Source organism: Myotis nattereri, assembly GCF_964212035.1.
Source record: "Myotis nattereri genome assembly, chromosome: 13".
Classification (NCBI taxonomy): domain Eukaryota; kingdom Metazoa; phylum Chordata; class Mammalia; order Chiroptera; family Vespertilionidae; genus Myotis; species Myotis nattereri.
Window position 1 is genome coordinate 40,529,213 of NC_138088.1, and position 16,777 is coordinate 40,545,989.

The following is a 16,777-nucleotide window of genomic DNA, read 5'->3' on the forward strand; positions in this document are numbered from 1 at the left end:
AAGGAAGAAAAGAGACCAGATAGCCTCTATTATGTGACTTGAATTTGCCTCTTAATTTCAGGCTTATACCATAGGAAGATACAGATCCTTACAGCCTCCCAAATCTAATAACATATTAGAATTGCTAGTCAAATAGACTACATTTCCTTATTAAAACAGTTAAACCCTGAATGATTACTGTTAAATACTTGTAAAACATCAGGCCTGCAGCTGTTCCCCCTAACAGAGCAATGGGTAATCATCAAGTTAAGTCCTTCTTGGGAACACAGTCACTACTAGACGGTATTTACCATGCAGTGACCAATTGCTGCCAACCGCTACATTCAGGTTAATCATGTTTACTGTCACAGGAACTATGTGACAGTAAGCATGATGATACTGTTGAAGACTTAAAACTAAATCTAAATAGTGTCATAGACACTTTGAAGACAATTACCTATAGGGTTCTTTGGTCCCTGGGTCCCTACACAGGTAGGTATTTCCTTATAGTCAACTCCTTTTAATAGAGCCAAACACTCTTGAATTCTGTCCCTCATAACCAAAAAGGCTTCACTAGAATGTAAGGCACAGGTATGTAAAAATATAGATGTTAATTCAGCCTGTCCAGGTCCAGAAATAGGTTTTATTTGAAAATCCTTTAATTCTGGATGCCTCTGGCTCATGATCTAAAGCCAGTCTTTCCTCAGACCGATTCTTCTAAGGCACTTGAAAAAGTCAATAGTATTTTGCTTCTAATTTCACTCTTCTATCACTGAGTAATACTAAGCAAGTCCTGGTCAGTGTGGCTAAGTTGGTTGAAGAGCCATCCCGTAACACCAAAAGGTGGTGGGTTCTATTCCCAGTCAGGACACATACCCAAGCTGCAGATTTGATACCTGGTCAGGGCACGTGCAGGAGTCAACCAATCCTCACATCACTGTCTATCTATCTCTCTCTCTCTCTTTTTATCTCTCTCTCTCCCTTCTTCTCTCTAGAATCAATTTTTTTTTTTAATGTTCTGTTGGCTCTTGATCTTAGCTGGTTTTCTACTCCTACTTAACTTGGGTTATATTCCTGGCAAAGCTCCTTTGACTCAGAAATAATTCCTTCCCTATTCTGTGTTTCCTAATACCTAACTACTGTACATTTTGCTTTTAATATGCTACATATAAAAACTATATTATTCAATCTCTTGTAGCAGAGCCATCACCACTTGTTTGTACCCATTAAAAGTTATTTCTAGAGGCCCAATGCACGAAATTCGTGCAAGAATAGGCCTTCCTTCCCCCGGCTGCCAGCACCGGCTTCCCTCTGGCACCCGGGACCCGGGCTTCCCTCCTCCGGCTGGCAGGTACCTGGGACCCCGACAGGTACTTGGAACCCAGGCTGCCCTCACAGCCCCAGCTTCATCCGGTCTAATTAGCATATTACACTTTTATTATTATAGAAGATGGTTTGTGCTAATCCTTATTATATAAACAGTCATCTGTTATATAACAGATGAGTACATAGAACACAAGCCAGAAAGGACAAGTAATCACATCTGTCAAGCAAAGTCAAAATTCACCTGACTCATACAAACATTCCCACAATAAAAACAATCACAACTTAAGTCTTCCACAACACCTAGCACTCTTCCAGGAAAAATGACTCCTCTAAGTAGTAATGTACCTAATTCATTTCCACAGAATACATGACCCCACAATATAAAGCTGAGAATATCAAGAAGCATGGAAGAATTTAAGAGATTTCTAGGACTAAAGAAAAAATACTATATTTAAGCAATAACAATGCCCTACTCTGCAGTATCTTATTTTAATACAAACTCTAAGTTTGCTCAAAAATAAATAAATTTCTTACATAAGAGCTGAAAGCTTCGGATGAGGCATTGGTAAATCGAAGAGACTGCGAAAAGCTTTCTCCTTGTTTGTTGTGACAAAGGAAGCCTCCTTTCCCTGCCTCATTACAGCCTACACAAATTCCAGGCATGCTACAGGACACAAGGGCACATTATGGGGCCTGAAAGGCAGTACTTATTAAGACTCTACACACTCATCTGCAAGAAGGAACAAAACAGAAATTAAAAACTGGACTAGTTCATTATATTTGCCAACATATAGATGAAATTCAACAATAGTCTCCCATCACACAGAAAGTTGTAGTAGATGAAACAACCACATAATGTAAAAGTGTAAGGACCAGTAGTTGTATTATATGGAGGGAAAGGTGACCCCTACCTCACATCATACATACAAAAAATAAATTCCAGACAGAATAAAGATCTAAATATAGAAATTTTAGAAAACAGTATAGAAGAATAAATTAATGAGGCAGAGGAAATGTTTCTTAAACAAGGTAAAAGGAGCACAATCCACAAAGAAAAGATTGATACATTTAAGTACATTAAATTTCTATAAACAAATGACAGTATAAACAAAGTTCTTAAAGAATGAAGTCACAATGCCTCTGTAGAGAGGAACTGCATGAAAGAACAGGAGTGGGAGAGAAACTTTCACTGTATGTTCTTTTGTACTTTCTGGATTTTTTATTTATGTGAACATATCCATTCATAATAAATGAATAAACAAATTTAAAACTTTAAAAATAATAAAAAATAATCCAAAAAACTGGAGAAAAAATATTTGCATGCTAAAAGGATTAGCATTCAGGATTTATAAGTATGCCTAACATTTATTTTAAAAATACACTCAACTCAATAAAAAATTAGTCAAAGGATATGATCAAGTAATTCATAGAAGAGGGGACCTAAATGACTAATAAACATGAAAAGAATCTCAACTTTAGAAGGTATCAGGGTAAAGCAAATTGAAAAATGGTATCCTTCCCCACCCATCATTTTGACAAAGAATATCAGATTCAGGCAATATCTTTTTATTCCTAGTTTGATAAGGGTTATTTCTTTATTCATAATCATGGGTCAGTGCTCAATTTTATCAATTTTTATATCTATTGATGATTATATAACTTTTCTCCTTTATTGTGTTAATGTGGTAAATAACAGATTAATTTTCCAATGTTAAATCAATTTTGCATTTCTAGAATACACCCAATGCTGTTATGATGTACTATCATTTTTATATATTGCTGAATTTAGTTTGCTAATAGTTTGTTAAGGTTTCTTCACATATGTTTATATATGTCCTTTCTTGTGTTTTTGTTGTTGTTGTTGTTGTTTTAATATATTTTTTATTGATTTTTTACAGAGAGGAAGGGAGAGGGACAGAAAGTTAGAAACATCAGTGAGAGAGAAACATTGATCAGCTGCCTCCTGCACACCCTGTACTGGGGATGTGCCCTCAACCAAGGTACATGTGAACATATCCATTGACCGGAATCAAACCTGGGACCATTCAGTCCGCAGGCCAACGCTCTATCCACTGAGCCAAACCAGTTGGGCCGTATGTCCTTTCTTGTATTGCCTTCAATAGATTTTGTAACGAGGTTGTGCTGGCCTTACAAAGTTAGTTGGAGAATGTGTCTTATTTTTCTATTTTCCAAAAAAGTGTATGTGAGATTGTTGTTATTTCTTCTTTAAATGTTTGATCGAATTGGCTAATGAAGCCATCTGGACCTAGTTTTCTTTTTGAGGTTTTTAATTATATATTCAATTTATTTTGTGTTATAGGACTAGTCAAATTTTTCTACTTCTTGTATTAATTTTGATAAGATGTTTATTTCTAGAAATTTGTCTATTGCACATAAATTTTCAAACTTTTTGGCATAAGCTTGTTTATAACATCCTCTTAGGAACTTTTTAATGTGTCTAGGTTCCATAGTGATGTCTTCCTCTTTGTTCCTGATATTGGTAATTTATGATTTATCTTTCTTAATGTATGAATCTTATTAGAGGTTTACCAATTTTATTAGCTTTGTCAAGGTTTTGTTGAATCCCTCTATTACATTGGTTATATCATTAATTTATGCTCATATCTTTTTCACTTCCTTTTTTCTACTTTCTTTACTGGATTCAGGATAACAGTGGCACTGCCAATCTGTGAGGAATGGATAACCTTTTCACTAAGTGGTGCTGGGACATTTAAACATCTATGGAATGAAAATTGACACCTATCTCAACACTATACACACAGATCAATTCCAAATACATTGTAAATCTAAAGGTAAACAGCAAAACAATAAACCTATTAGAAGATAATATAGAAGAATATATTCTTTTCTTAATTTTTTTATTGATTTCAGAGAGGAAGGAAGAGGAAGAGAGAGACAGAAACATCAATGATGAGAGAGAATCATTGATCGGCTGCCTCCTACATGCCCCCTACTGGGACTGAGCCTGCAACCCAGGCATGTGCCCTTGACCGAATCGAACCTGGGACCCTTCGGTCCACTGGCTGATGCTCTATCCACTGAGCCAAACCTGCCAGGACTATTCTTTTTTTAATATATATTTTTATTGATTTCAGAGAGGAAGGGAGAGGGAGAGAGAGATAGAAATATCAGTGATGAGAGAGAATCATTGAATGGCTGCCTGCTGCACGCTCCCTAGGGGGTATCAAGCCCACAATCCCCGGCATGTGCCCTTGACCGGAATCGCACCTGGGACCCTTTGATCCTCAGGCTGACGCTCTATCCACTGAGCCAAACCAGCTAGAGCTAGAAGGAAAAAAAAAAAATATATATATATATATAGATAGATAGATAGATATATTTTAAATCTTTGTCTTTATTTTACACCAAGCAACTTACATGGTTGCTTTTTTCTGGAAGAATATATTCTTAAACTCAAGGTGGGTAAATAATTTTTAAATAACACAAAAAAATATTAACCATAAAGAAAAACATTCATACATTTGACTTCATTAAAATAAGAACTTGTACTCATCAAAAGAACCATTAAGAACGTGAAAAAGCAAGCCACAGAGGATGGGAAAATATACCTGCAATATGTATGTATACAGGAAAAAAAAAGGTTCATATCCTGATTATACTAAGAATCTCTACTAATCAGTTAGAAAAAAACAATGACCCAATAGAAAAACTGTCATGAGATCTCAACAAAATCTCATAAAAAAGAATATAGCTGCCCTAACCGGTTTGGCTCAGTGGATAGAGCATCGGCCTGAGGACTCAAGAGTCGTGGGTTCGATTCCGGTCAAGGGCATGTACCTTGGTTGCGGGCACATCCCCAGGAGGGGGTGTGCAAGAGGCAGCTGATCGATGTTTCTCTCTCATCGATGTTTCTAACTCTCTATCCCTCTCCTTTCCTCTCTGTAAAAAATCAATAAAATATATTTAAAAAAAAAAAAAAAAGAATATAGCCAAATGGCTAAAAATATTCCTGGAAAAAAACTACTCAGTATTATTAGACATCAGGGAAATGCAAATCAAAAAACGATGGCATGCCCTGGCCAGTGTGGCTCAGTTGGTTGGGCATCGTCTTGTACACTGAAAGGGTGTTGGTTGTTTCCTGGTCAGGACACACACCTGCGTTATAGCTCCTGGGTGGGGGACATGCTGGAGGCAGCAGATTGATATTGAGTTTTCACATTGATGTTTCTCTCTCGCCCTTCCTCTCCCTCTAAAAATCAATCAATTATTCTTAAAAAATAAATAGACAATGACATACTATTATTTAAAAGAATGGCTAAAATTAAAGATATTGACATTAGCAAGGTTTAAAGAAAGTAACAGCCCAGCTGTGTTTGAGTGACAGCCTATGAACCAGGAGGTCACAGATCAATGCCCAGTCACAGCATATGACCAGGTTTCAGGCTCGATCCCACAGGGGGAATGCAGGAGGTGGCCAATCAATGATTCTCTCTCCTCATTGGTGTTTCTACCTCTCTCTCCCTCTCTCTTCCTCTCTGAAATCAATAAAAATATTTTTAATAAAGAAAATAACAGTAACTCTTTTACACTGATCGTGGGGCTATAAATTGATACAACCATTTGGGAAAACTGTTTGGTCTTATCTACTAAAGTTAAACAACAGTGTACCCTCTATATGATCCAGCAATTCCATTCCATGTCTAATGCATGCAGCCACATGTTCACCAAAAATCACAAACAAGAATGTTCACTGAAACATCAATTTCTAAACAGCCAAAACTAGAAGCAAAATGTCCAGCAGAATGGTTTAAAAACTGTGACATATAGCCCTAACTGGTTTGCTCAGTGGATAGAGCACTGGCCTGCAGACTGAAAGATTCGATTCCAGTCAAAGGCATGTACCTTGGTTGCGGGTACATCCCCAGTAGGAGGTGTGCAGGAGGCAGCTGATGGATGTTTCTCTCTCATCGATGTTTCTAACTCTCTATCCCTCTCTCTTCCTCTCTGTAAAAAATCAATAAAGTATGTTTTAAAAAAATGTGACATATATAATGGCATATTTTACAGCAATGAAAATGGACAAATTCTGCCGAAACCGGTTTGGCTCAGTGGATAGAGGGTTGGCCTGAGGACTGAAAGGTCCTGGGTTCGATCCCGGTCAAGGGCATGTACCTGGGTTGCGAGCACTTCCCCAGTGGGGGATGTGCAGGAGGCAGCTGATCGATGTTTCTCTCTCATCGATGTTTCTAACTCTCTATCTCTCTCCCTTCCTCTCTGCAAAAAATCAATAAAATATAAAAAAAAAGAAAAGAAAATGGACAAATTCCAGTTATATGCACAATCATGAATGAATCTCACATATAATGATAAGCAAAAGAGGTCACACACACACAGAAACTATTTACTATATAATGCCATTTATATCAAATTTTAAAAAACAGACAAAACTATAGTGTTTAGAGATACTTGCTTAAGTGGTAAAATTACAAAGAAAAACAGATTTATTTATCATATATTTTAGGATAATGGTTACCTTTGGGGATTAGTGATAAGAGGAGGCATGAGGGGAGCTTCTAGGATGCTAGCAATGTTCTTGTGATAAATCACTGAGCTATGGGAAAAGGGAGGGTTTCATTTGAAGTAAATATGGCAAATGTTAAGATTTCTTTAAGCTGAGAAATAGGAAAATAGTATTGATTATATTATTCCATACATTCATCTTTATAATCAGCATCTTTCATTACAAATTATTTTAAGAAACCAAGTAGTTTTGACCTAAATTTTACTATAACTTGATGTAAATACCATAGATAATCAAAGTATATACTAAAAGTTTTTTTTATTCTTTTTTTTTACTAAAAGTTAACTTCCTAATCATAAAAGCTCTAAATGGCCAGAAGCAGAAGAATTAGGTTATGTATGCCGGCACACAAAGGTAGCAAATGGCTTCAGTATTTAAATGCATATACTAGGTCACTATCCCAAGAGTGATAAAGGTAAGCTCTGCCCCTCAAAAAAGATCATTTTTATAACCTATGTAGAGTCTGCAATGATTAGTTTTACCACTAGATGGAACCCTACATGAAAGGTGATATGCTTAGTGCAAGAACTAGAAACAGAACCCACAGCTAAAAAATCAATTACAGAAAAATGAAATGTATGTGTTTTCTTGAGGCATGCGGAAGCCATGAATCTGAAAAGTCCAAGGAAGCAAAACCTATATCCTGCAGACGTATCTCTTGGCTGACTACTACTAAAACTGCATACCCACAAAACTAACGTTTCCTTCCTAATGAATTGCTTAACTTAATTTGTTCTCCAAGAACCACAACTTTGGCAAATCTATCAAAATATGAGCTATATTTAAAGTTGTCTAAACCTGACTTTCCACACTGAGAGAAGTATGCACTCTCTTACTGCTTTTACAATGTTCAGATCATAGCTCTGAAATATGGCTTTAAAAGTGTCACTTTATTAGATAGGAATACATACAAGGCTATTCTTTTTCTTTCCTTTTCTATATCAAATTTAAACTGGTAATGTGAAAGCTGCACATAAAGATAAAGAATAAAATAGCCCCATGTGCCTAAGCTGGCAGGGTTTTGTTTTGTTTTTTTAGTAACAAAGTTCAAAGTTTATAAGTATACCATAAGATTTCATGGAACACTATCCAATTTCTTAGACAAAAACTTACAATCTAAGGCCTGTGCTTACGAGTAGCTGTCCTAGGTTTGGTATTATGGACTTATTTTTAATTTAGATTTCAATAGTCTGCAAAAATATATTTGACTATTATATTTGATCTTAACTTGAACAAATTTCAAAGTACTAGAGTAGCCTGGCCAGCATGGCTCAGTGGTTAAGCATCAATGAACCAAGAGGTCACAGTTCAATTCCCGGTCAGGGCACATGCCTGGGTTGCAGGCTCGCTCCCCAGTAGGGGGTATGGGGGGTGGGGGGTGGGGTGTATAGGAGGCAGCCGATCAATGATTCTCTCTCATCATTGATGTTTCTATCTCTCTCTCCCTTCCTCTCTGAAATCAATAAAAATATATTTAAAAATTCAAGTGTGTATTACCTGCACAAATCAGACACTTCATTATGGAATACAAGGGCCCACACCATCAACAGAACATTAGAAAAGTTAACATCTAAAGGGCAAACAAGAATCTGTATGGTATTTATCACCACAAAGTAATATTTTATACCTTCGAAATTATAAAGACTATTATTCACTCATTATTGACCACTTACATAAAGCTAAACTAATAAGAACACCTTGCTGACTGGTCACGAAATAACTCATGTTTCCATGTCCAAATGTGTCTACACCAGTTATCTCATGACCGGTCAGCAAGGTGCTAAGTTGAGAATATGAATAAAAATATACATGTGTCCTGCCCTCAAAAAGCCTTTCAGAAACCTAACTTGTCTTTTACAATATAAAATTGGTAAACCAGTTTCAGGTTCAGATAACATTCTGTGAATACCTATTGATTATGTAACTAATACTATCACTCAAATTTAAATTCAATTGGCAACATCCTTTCAAGGAATTTAAACTATTTCCACTAAAGAATAGTATTTTGTCTTTAGGTTTTCATCATAATTCAAGATCTTACAGCAGAACAAGGGATAATCTAATCAAATTTATTGATCCCCTCTATGTTTTCTGCTCTAAAAATGGGTCAACCATTTATAGGCAGCTCCAAAAGTGGAAAACTCTTCCTTATAAAATTTTTAATAACACATTCAACCACGCTCATCTCAGCTAGGGAAGGAACTCAGTGCCCACTCATAAACCCAGCTTCCCAAGACTTGGAATCTCCTATTTGGTATAGCAAACACCAAGAGACACCAAACTAAAAAGTTACCTGATTTACACTGACGCAATGTAAATAAGAACTCTCTCTCTCTTGCCGAAGCCGGTTTGGCTCAGTGGATGGAGCGTCGGCCTGTGGACTGAAAGGTCCCAGGTTCGGTTCCAGTCAAAGGCATGTGCCTGGGTTGCGGGCATATCCCCAGTGGGAGATGTGCGGGAGGCAGCTGGTCGATGTTTCTCTCTCATCGATGTTTCTGACTCTCTATCTCTCTCCCTTCCTCTCTGTAAAAAATCAATAAAATATATTTAAAAAAAAAAAAAAAGAACTCTCTACTTCAGGGATTTTCAACACTTGTGCCACAAGAATTTTCAACATGCAATACTTGACTATTTGGTCAGGGGCACTGACCTCTTTTCCCTTCGACTGTTAAATTTAAAAAATGACAACAGCCAGCACAACAACAGATGTCCAATACGAGTGCTCTGTCTTGAACCATAAATATATAGGTCGTATTCTAGAGTTGCATCTTATCAGTCACGTCGCATAATAAAGTTATGTCCGATTAGCTAATTATTTTTAATATATTTTTATTGATTTCAGAGAGGGCGAGGGAGAGATAGAAATATCAATGATGAGAGAGAATCATTAATTGGCTGCCTTCTGCACACCCCCAACTGGGGATCAAGCCTATATTCCGGGCATATGCCCTTGACCTGAATCGAACTTAGGACCCCTCAGTCCGCAGTCCAACACTCTATCCACTGAGCCAAACCAGCTAGGGCCAATTAGCTAATTCTTGATACCAGAAATCCTTATATACAAGTATAGGTACCTGATCTTTTAAAAAGTCACTTTGTAGATAATTACATTTTTTATTTTATTTTTTTGTAAATCAATTAGTAATACCTATTTTTTGTCAGATTGACAGAAAATATTTTTTTGGTGTGCTGCAGAATTTTAGTAATTATTTTTACTCACGTGTGCCATGAGATGAAAAAAGTTGAAAATCGCGACACTAATGAATTCTAATATATATGTAATCAATTAAGACCAGCAAGTTCTTAAGGCTGGGGCAAGACCAGCTGGAAATTCTTCCTCAGAAATGCTAAATTTTGGTGTGCTTGCTTCGGAGAAAAAGCTCTGTAGAAATAAAGTAATGATTTCCTAAACTGCAGACCCTCTGCTCTGTTCTTTAGTTGTTGGAGGAAATTGAAAATCTATCAAGCATTGAGTGGTTTGGTTACCTGTGAGGCTAAGAGTTTTAAAAGAATTGTCTAATTTAATCCTGACATTTTCAGAAATAGACATCATTACTTCCATTTACAGGTGAAAAAACTGAAGCTGAGAGGTAAATACTGGCCTGAGTATTCTATTCGTTTTGGTGCTTTTGTAAACGGCACCATTTTCCTAATTTCCTTTTCAAATAGTCGCTTATGTACAGAAATGCAACTGAATTTTGTATGTTGATTTGCATACCGTGACTTTACTAAATTTAGTAGTTCTAATGTGTTTTTTTGTTTTTAGGATTTCCTATATATAACATGTCTGCAAAGAGGGACAATTTTACTTATCCCTTTCCAACTTAAATGTCTGTTTTTTCTTACCTACTTCCCTGGCTAGGACTTCAGTACTATGCTGAATATGAGTGGCAAGAGTGGGCATCCACGCCTTGTTCCTGATCACAATATCACTTCACATCTGCTAAGATGACTATTATCAAAAAAAGAAGAAGGAGGAGGAGGAGGAGGAGGAGGAGGAGGAGGAGGAGGAGGGAGGGGGGAGGAGAGGGGAGGTGGGGGGAGGAGGAGGAGGAGGAGGAGGAGGAGGAGGAGGAGGAGGAGGAGGAGAAGGAGGAGGAGGAAGAGGAGGAGGAAAAGGTGAGGATGGGGAGAAATTGGAACTTTTGTATACTGCTGGTGGGGATGAGCAATGACGCAGGTACGATGGGAAATAGTATGGAGGTTCCTCAACAAAGTGAAAATAGCGCTACTACCTGATCCAGCAATCCCGCTTGTAGGAATTTACCCACAAGGATTAAAATCGGGATCTTGCTGAGACAGTAGCGCTCCCGTGCTCACGGGGCACAACTAGCAATAGTCAAGATGAGGAAACAACCTAAACGTCCAGGGACAGATAAACGGATAAACACAATGTAGTATATACACACATATCACTCAGCTTTAAAAAAGAAAAGAAAAAGAAAATTCTACATATGTGGCAATGTGAATGAGCCAATCACAGAAAGGAATAATACTGCATGATACTATTTATATGAGGTATCTAAAATAGTCAAAGGAGCCCTGACCTGTTTGGCTCAGTGGATAGAGCATCGGCCTGCGGACTGAAGGGTCCCAGGTTCGATTCCGGTCAAGGGCAGGTGCCTTGGGTGCGGGCACATCCCCAGGAGGAGGTGTGCAGGAGGCAGCTGATCGATGTTTCTAACTCTCTATCCCTCTCTGTAATAAGTCAATAAAAATATATTTTTAAAAATACATAAAATAAAATAGTCACAGTATAGAATAAAATAATGGAACGGTGGTCGCCAGGGGATGGGGAAATTGGGGGAGGGGAGGGACTAACGGGCATGCGCTTCAGTTCAGCAAAATGCAGACGCTCCACAACACGGTGCCTACTTCAACATACCGTGACCGTGCGCCTAAAACCTGCTACGTGGGGAGATCGCTTGTCAAGTGTTCTTACCACAATAAAAGGCGGTGTGTGTTTTAATTGGCCCATTTCTAACTGACAATCAAGGCCTGCTCGGACTTAACCACAGACACTGACCCTGAGCCCAGCCAAAGGTCCTGCCAGTTCTCCCCCGACGCTGTGACGGCGGGAAGGAGCGGACCAGCTCCGGGTTGGCTTTCCCCGCCCGCAGTGAGTCTCGGCGGAACGGCAGGCGGCGCCGCCGCCACCAACTGGGCGGTCCACAGTCAACGCCGCGGGTGGACCCCCACGGGCATCAGCCGGGCCGACGGGGCCCGACCGAAGCCCAGCGCCCGGCGGGACCACCGCGCCTCCGCCCCAGCAGGCGCCGGGGTGCGAAACGTCTGGGGAGGAAGGCACCAAGTCCGGCCCCGTTGAGTCACCACCACCCAAAGGAAAGGCGTCAGTACGACCAGCCCACGGCCTCGTTTCCTAGGCAGCTGGACCAAAACCTCGGCTCACCTCCGACCGGACTCGCGAGCTGGCACCTCCCCTTCATTCAGCGCCTCGGTCGCCATCTTAGTCAGCAAACTGCTTTCACCGCCCCCACGTTAGGCCCCGCCCCCGCGCCTTTGGATTGGCTAAAGTGTTCTGCCCTCTTCCACACGATTGGATGACTTGACCGCCCCTTCTCAGCCAGAATAATTTCATTATATTTCATTATATTATTGGTCTATTCAAATAGCTAACCGTCATTGGTCGCCTCCTGCCCTGGCGGAATAGAGAGGGATTGGGGCGGGGGAAGAGACCCAACCCGAGGCCAGCCGGGAGTTGTAGTTTCTCGTTTTCCTGAACCCTTCGGGACTCCACCGATTTTTAGGTTCAAGTCAGATATCGGCAGCCTATGCTCAAATTTGTTCTGATGTATAAATCTCAAAATTAAAAAACTGTCGAATTTAAAAGTCACTCTCCAAAATGCAAGATTTCGTTTTCTGTCCACAGAAATACCTAGGAAGGTAGGTACAGAGTGGCAACCAAGAAATACTATTAAATTGCTATGAAATTTAGTTCACAGCCTGCGTTCTTCAGATGGTCACACAGCGTAGCGGTAGGTTATTTATGCTTCATTCCACCCGCTCCCTTCCGGCTTCCCAGAGAACCCACAGTTTGCATCTCTAGTCTGAATCATGAAACAAAAATCTGCATAACTTTGTACCTGGCTGAGCTTTAGACCTCAATGGTAGAAATAACCATAATTACGCTTGCCCTCCCTGCCTCACGGTGAAGATTAACTGAGGCAACAGATATGAGAACATTGTCAACTGGAAGCATTATTTTTTCTGTATTCTTTTTCTATGCTGGATTTTTTAAGGGATATTTTCTCTGTTGCTCCTTCTGACATCCTTTCAGCTGAGGTTCTCCATCTCTCTCCTCTTCATTAAGTTCTACCCACATGTTTCAGTTTCTCACCAGTTCTTCCCTGCCTTAGAGCCTTTGCACGTGTTGCTTGTTCTGGGTGGCCCCATTTTCACTTAATTATATTTCAGATCTCAGCTGAAATGTCACTGGTCCAGATGCCTTCCATGGCCCCCACTGTATAAATCGGTTCCCCTACTGAACCTTCACATAGCGCTCTGTATTCTTCCTTCACAGCTCTTATCACAATTTATAATTACATAGTTGTTTGTGTGAACATCGGGACTCCACCGATTTTTAGGTTCAAGTCAGATATCGGCAGCCTATGCTCAAATTTGTTCTGATGTATAAATCTCAAAATTAAAAAACTGTCGAATTTAAAAGTCACTCTCCAAAATGCAAGATTTCGTTTTCTGTCCACAGAAATACCTAGGAAGGTAGGTACAGAGTGGCAACCAAGAAATACTATGAAATTGCTATGAAATTTAGTTCATGTGAAGTTTCCCAACTAGACTTCCTGCACAAGTGGGCAGAGACTACTAGTATATCTATTTTGCTCTCTGGCACATAGTGGCCTTTCAAATCGATATCTTTTAAACAAATTTTAGGCGGGGGTGGGGGACTTTTTTAATTTTTCAATTACAGTTGACATGCAATATTATTTTATATTAGTTTTTAGGTGTACAGCATAGTGTTTAGATAATTATGTAATTTATGAAGTGATTCCATCCAATAGTTCTAGTACCCACCTGGTACCAGACATAGTTATTACAGTATTATTTGCTGTATTCCCTATGCTGTACTTTACATCCCGTGATCTTTCGAACAAATTAACAAACAAGTCCTCAGACTATATTATCCCAACCAAAAATTGAATCACATGTTCTAATAGATTATTTCAATTAATGAGAATTCATATTAAAAATTAATAATAAAAATATCAAATAAAACTGCATTTGGTTTCATGTTTAACAGATTGTTTTTATTGAGCAAATACATGAAAAGAAACACAGAATTCAACAAACATGTATCAGTGGAACTTTTCATTGAACCCCAAACCACCTTGGAAAATCCAGCCTCATCATTTACATATATGTAAATTACACACACACACACACAGCAGGGAACCAATGTCTCAAATTCTGCCCTTTCTTCAACGTATGAACAAAGTTTTTTCCTGCTCCATAATACCCAGCCCATCAATTGATTGACTGATTGAATGAAACTGATGCTTTACACGGAGGAAATATTCTAAAATTTAAAGTATTACCACTGTAACTGGTGGGAGACCACCACACAACCATATTTCTGGCTCATCTGTTTTGATGACATTTTTATGTAAAGTGCCTTAATGTTTGGGGAAATACAGCAAGTATTTGAGCATGGACTCTGGAGTTAGTTAGCCGAGGTTCAAATCCTGGCTCCATCGCTTCTGGCTGTGTGATCCCAGGCAAGTTACTTAGCTTTTTTTTAGTAAATGGATTTGATAGTAGGGTGAGGGGAGGGAAGGCATCGACTTGTTGTTCCACTTATTTATGCATCGTTGGTTGCTTCTCTTGTGTGCCCTGACCAGGGATTGAACCCGAAACCTTGGCATGTTGGGACGATGCCCTAACCAACCGAGCTACCCAACCAGGGCTACTTTCTAATTTCATTTCCTTTTCTGTAAAGTGAGATAATAACATTTATTGAACAGATACTGTGAGGATTAAATGAGAGGGTCTCTGAAAAGCTGCCTGGCAGCACAGTGGCTGGTACATACCAAGACTAGATAAATGTTCAAGTGATAGAATAAAGATCAAGAATGCTAACCTCCCTTCTCAGATAATCCTTCTACCTCCATTGCTGTGTGATGAGGACCACACGTTACACCTGTAGTCACAGTTAATGAATTACTCTGGAGAGGGGGTGTTTCCCCTCAGAACCAACTGTTCTGCTGTGATTTCTGGTGAACAGCAAGTGTCACGGCTGAGTGCTCTAAAATGACACACACTCCAGCTGACAAACCTGCACGCTCTGTCTCTGCAAGGGTGCCACGGCTCCCTGCAATCATCCTCACTCCATCCGGGTACTAGTTGCCAGCCTGCAGGAAGCAGGGTTATACAGAGCAACCTTAAAGTTCGGAAAGTCATCTTGTTTCCAACAAACTGGCTGACAGAAGGTCACAGAAAAGTAGTCCCAGCCCTCAAGGAGTTTGTAATAAACTCTAGGAGACAAAACAAATGAGAGCAAGCCACATACAACCCAAGACAGATTAGAATTGTGGAGACTAAATATCAAAGTGGAGAGCAGACCCCTAGGGATTCAGAAGCCTGGAGAAGGGAAGAAAGGCCTGGGCTCTGGGGGAGGGTTTAAGAGCGAGGGCGTGGACTTGAGTCTGCCACAAAGATCACTGCGAATCCATCGACCTACCCCAACAGACTTCAAGCTTTGGGGGCAGAAGTCGTGTTCCAATCATTTTTTGTTTCCAGGCCCTCACCTCAGTGGAGGGGAAAAGAAAGGAAGGCAGTTGGGAGAGACATAGAAGAAGGAACAAGTTGACAAAGAAAGACAGAAGGAGGATCTGCCCACGACCCCCACCCCGACATCGCCCTTTCCACACCCCCATCTGTAACCGCACCCTCCAACAATGCAAGTGACTTACAGTCCCAATGAAACTTTGTTTTCCACTCTTTTTTCCCTGTTTTCTCTGCTTAAATTAAAACAGTATGTTATGATGCCCACATCAAAATATAAAAGTAGCCCTACCTGGTTTGGCCCAGTGGATAGAGCGTCGGCCTGCGGACCAAAGGGTCCCAGGTTCAGTTTCAGTCAAGGGCACATACCTTGGTTACAGGCTCCTCTGGCCTCAGTCGGGGCTCGTGCAGGAGGCAACCATTCAATGTGTTTCTCTCACATCAATGTTTCTCTCTGTCTTTCCCTCTCTCTTCCTCTCTTCCTAAAAAAATCAATAGATAAATATCTTCAGGTGAGGATTAACAAATATATATAAAAATAAAAGTAGCATGGGCACAATGAACATTTCTGAGCCTTGAGATTGATTAGGGATGGGTGAGGGTGCCTACTGACCATAAAAAAAAAAAAAGACTAAAAATTTAACCGTTCGTTATCTTGTCAAATGGCCAATAGCACCACCAAAATATCACTTGCTCTTGTGTAATATCCACTTCCCCCCTTTCTTTGCCAACCAACTTCTATTTGCCATGATAAAGTCTTTGAAAGCATCACTTTAATGACTTTCTCATCATCTGTTAATATTTAGCTTTTCTCTGTTTATATCGTTTAATTACACAAGTAACACATGAAGACATTTTCTTTGTAAGGAAATTTCAAATACAGGTAAAATCCTAGCCTACCACCCCTACATTCTAGTCCCTCCTCTAAGACGCCACTATTTTCAGTTTGATATGTGCCTTTCTAGATCATTTTCTATAACATACATTTATTTAACAAATACTTATTGAATGCCTACTACGTATGTACCAGGCACTGTTCTAAGCCTAGAGATTATTAGGCATAAACAGAACAAAGTCCCCCTCTTGTGGCATCTCTTGTGACATTACATTCTAATGGTAACATATACAAAAAGAAGAACATTATTTTGC

The 16,777-nt window shown here is 39.4% G+C and overlaps 1 protein-coding gene across 1 annotated transcript in view; it reads right to left on the bottom strand.

Annotated features, from left to right (window-relative positions):
- ARHGAP19 (Rho GTPase activating protein 19) overlaps positions 1 to 12,338 on the bottom strand; it is a gene marked incomplete at its 3' end in the record, with an annotated part of 43,962 nt that extends 31,624 nt beyond the window's left edge. Inside the window, 1 exon segment of the mRNA XM_081105264.1 lies at positions 12,279 to 12,338. Within this exon segment, the coding sequence (XP_080961390.1) occupies positions 12,279 to 12,334 (56 nt within the window). The 5' untranslated portion in view covers positions 12,335 to 12,338.
- Positions 12,339 to 16,777: the final 4,439 nt, after the last annotated feature.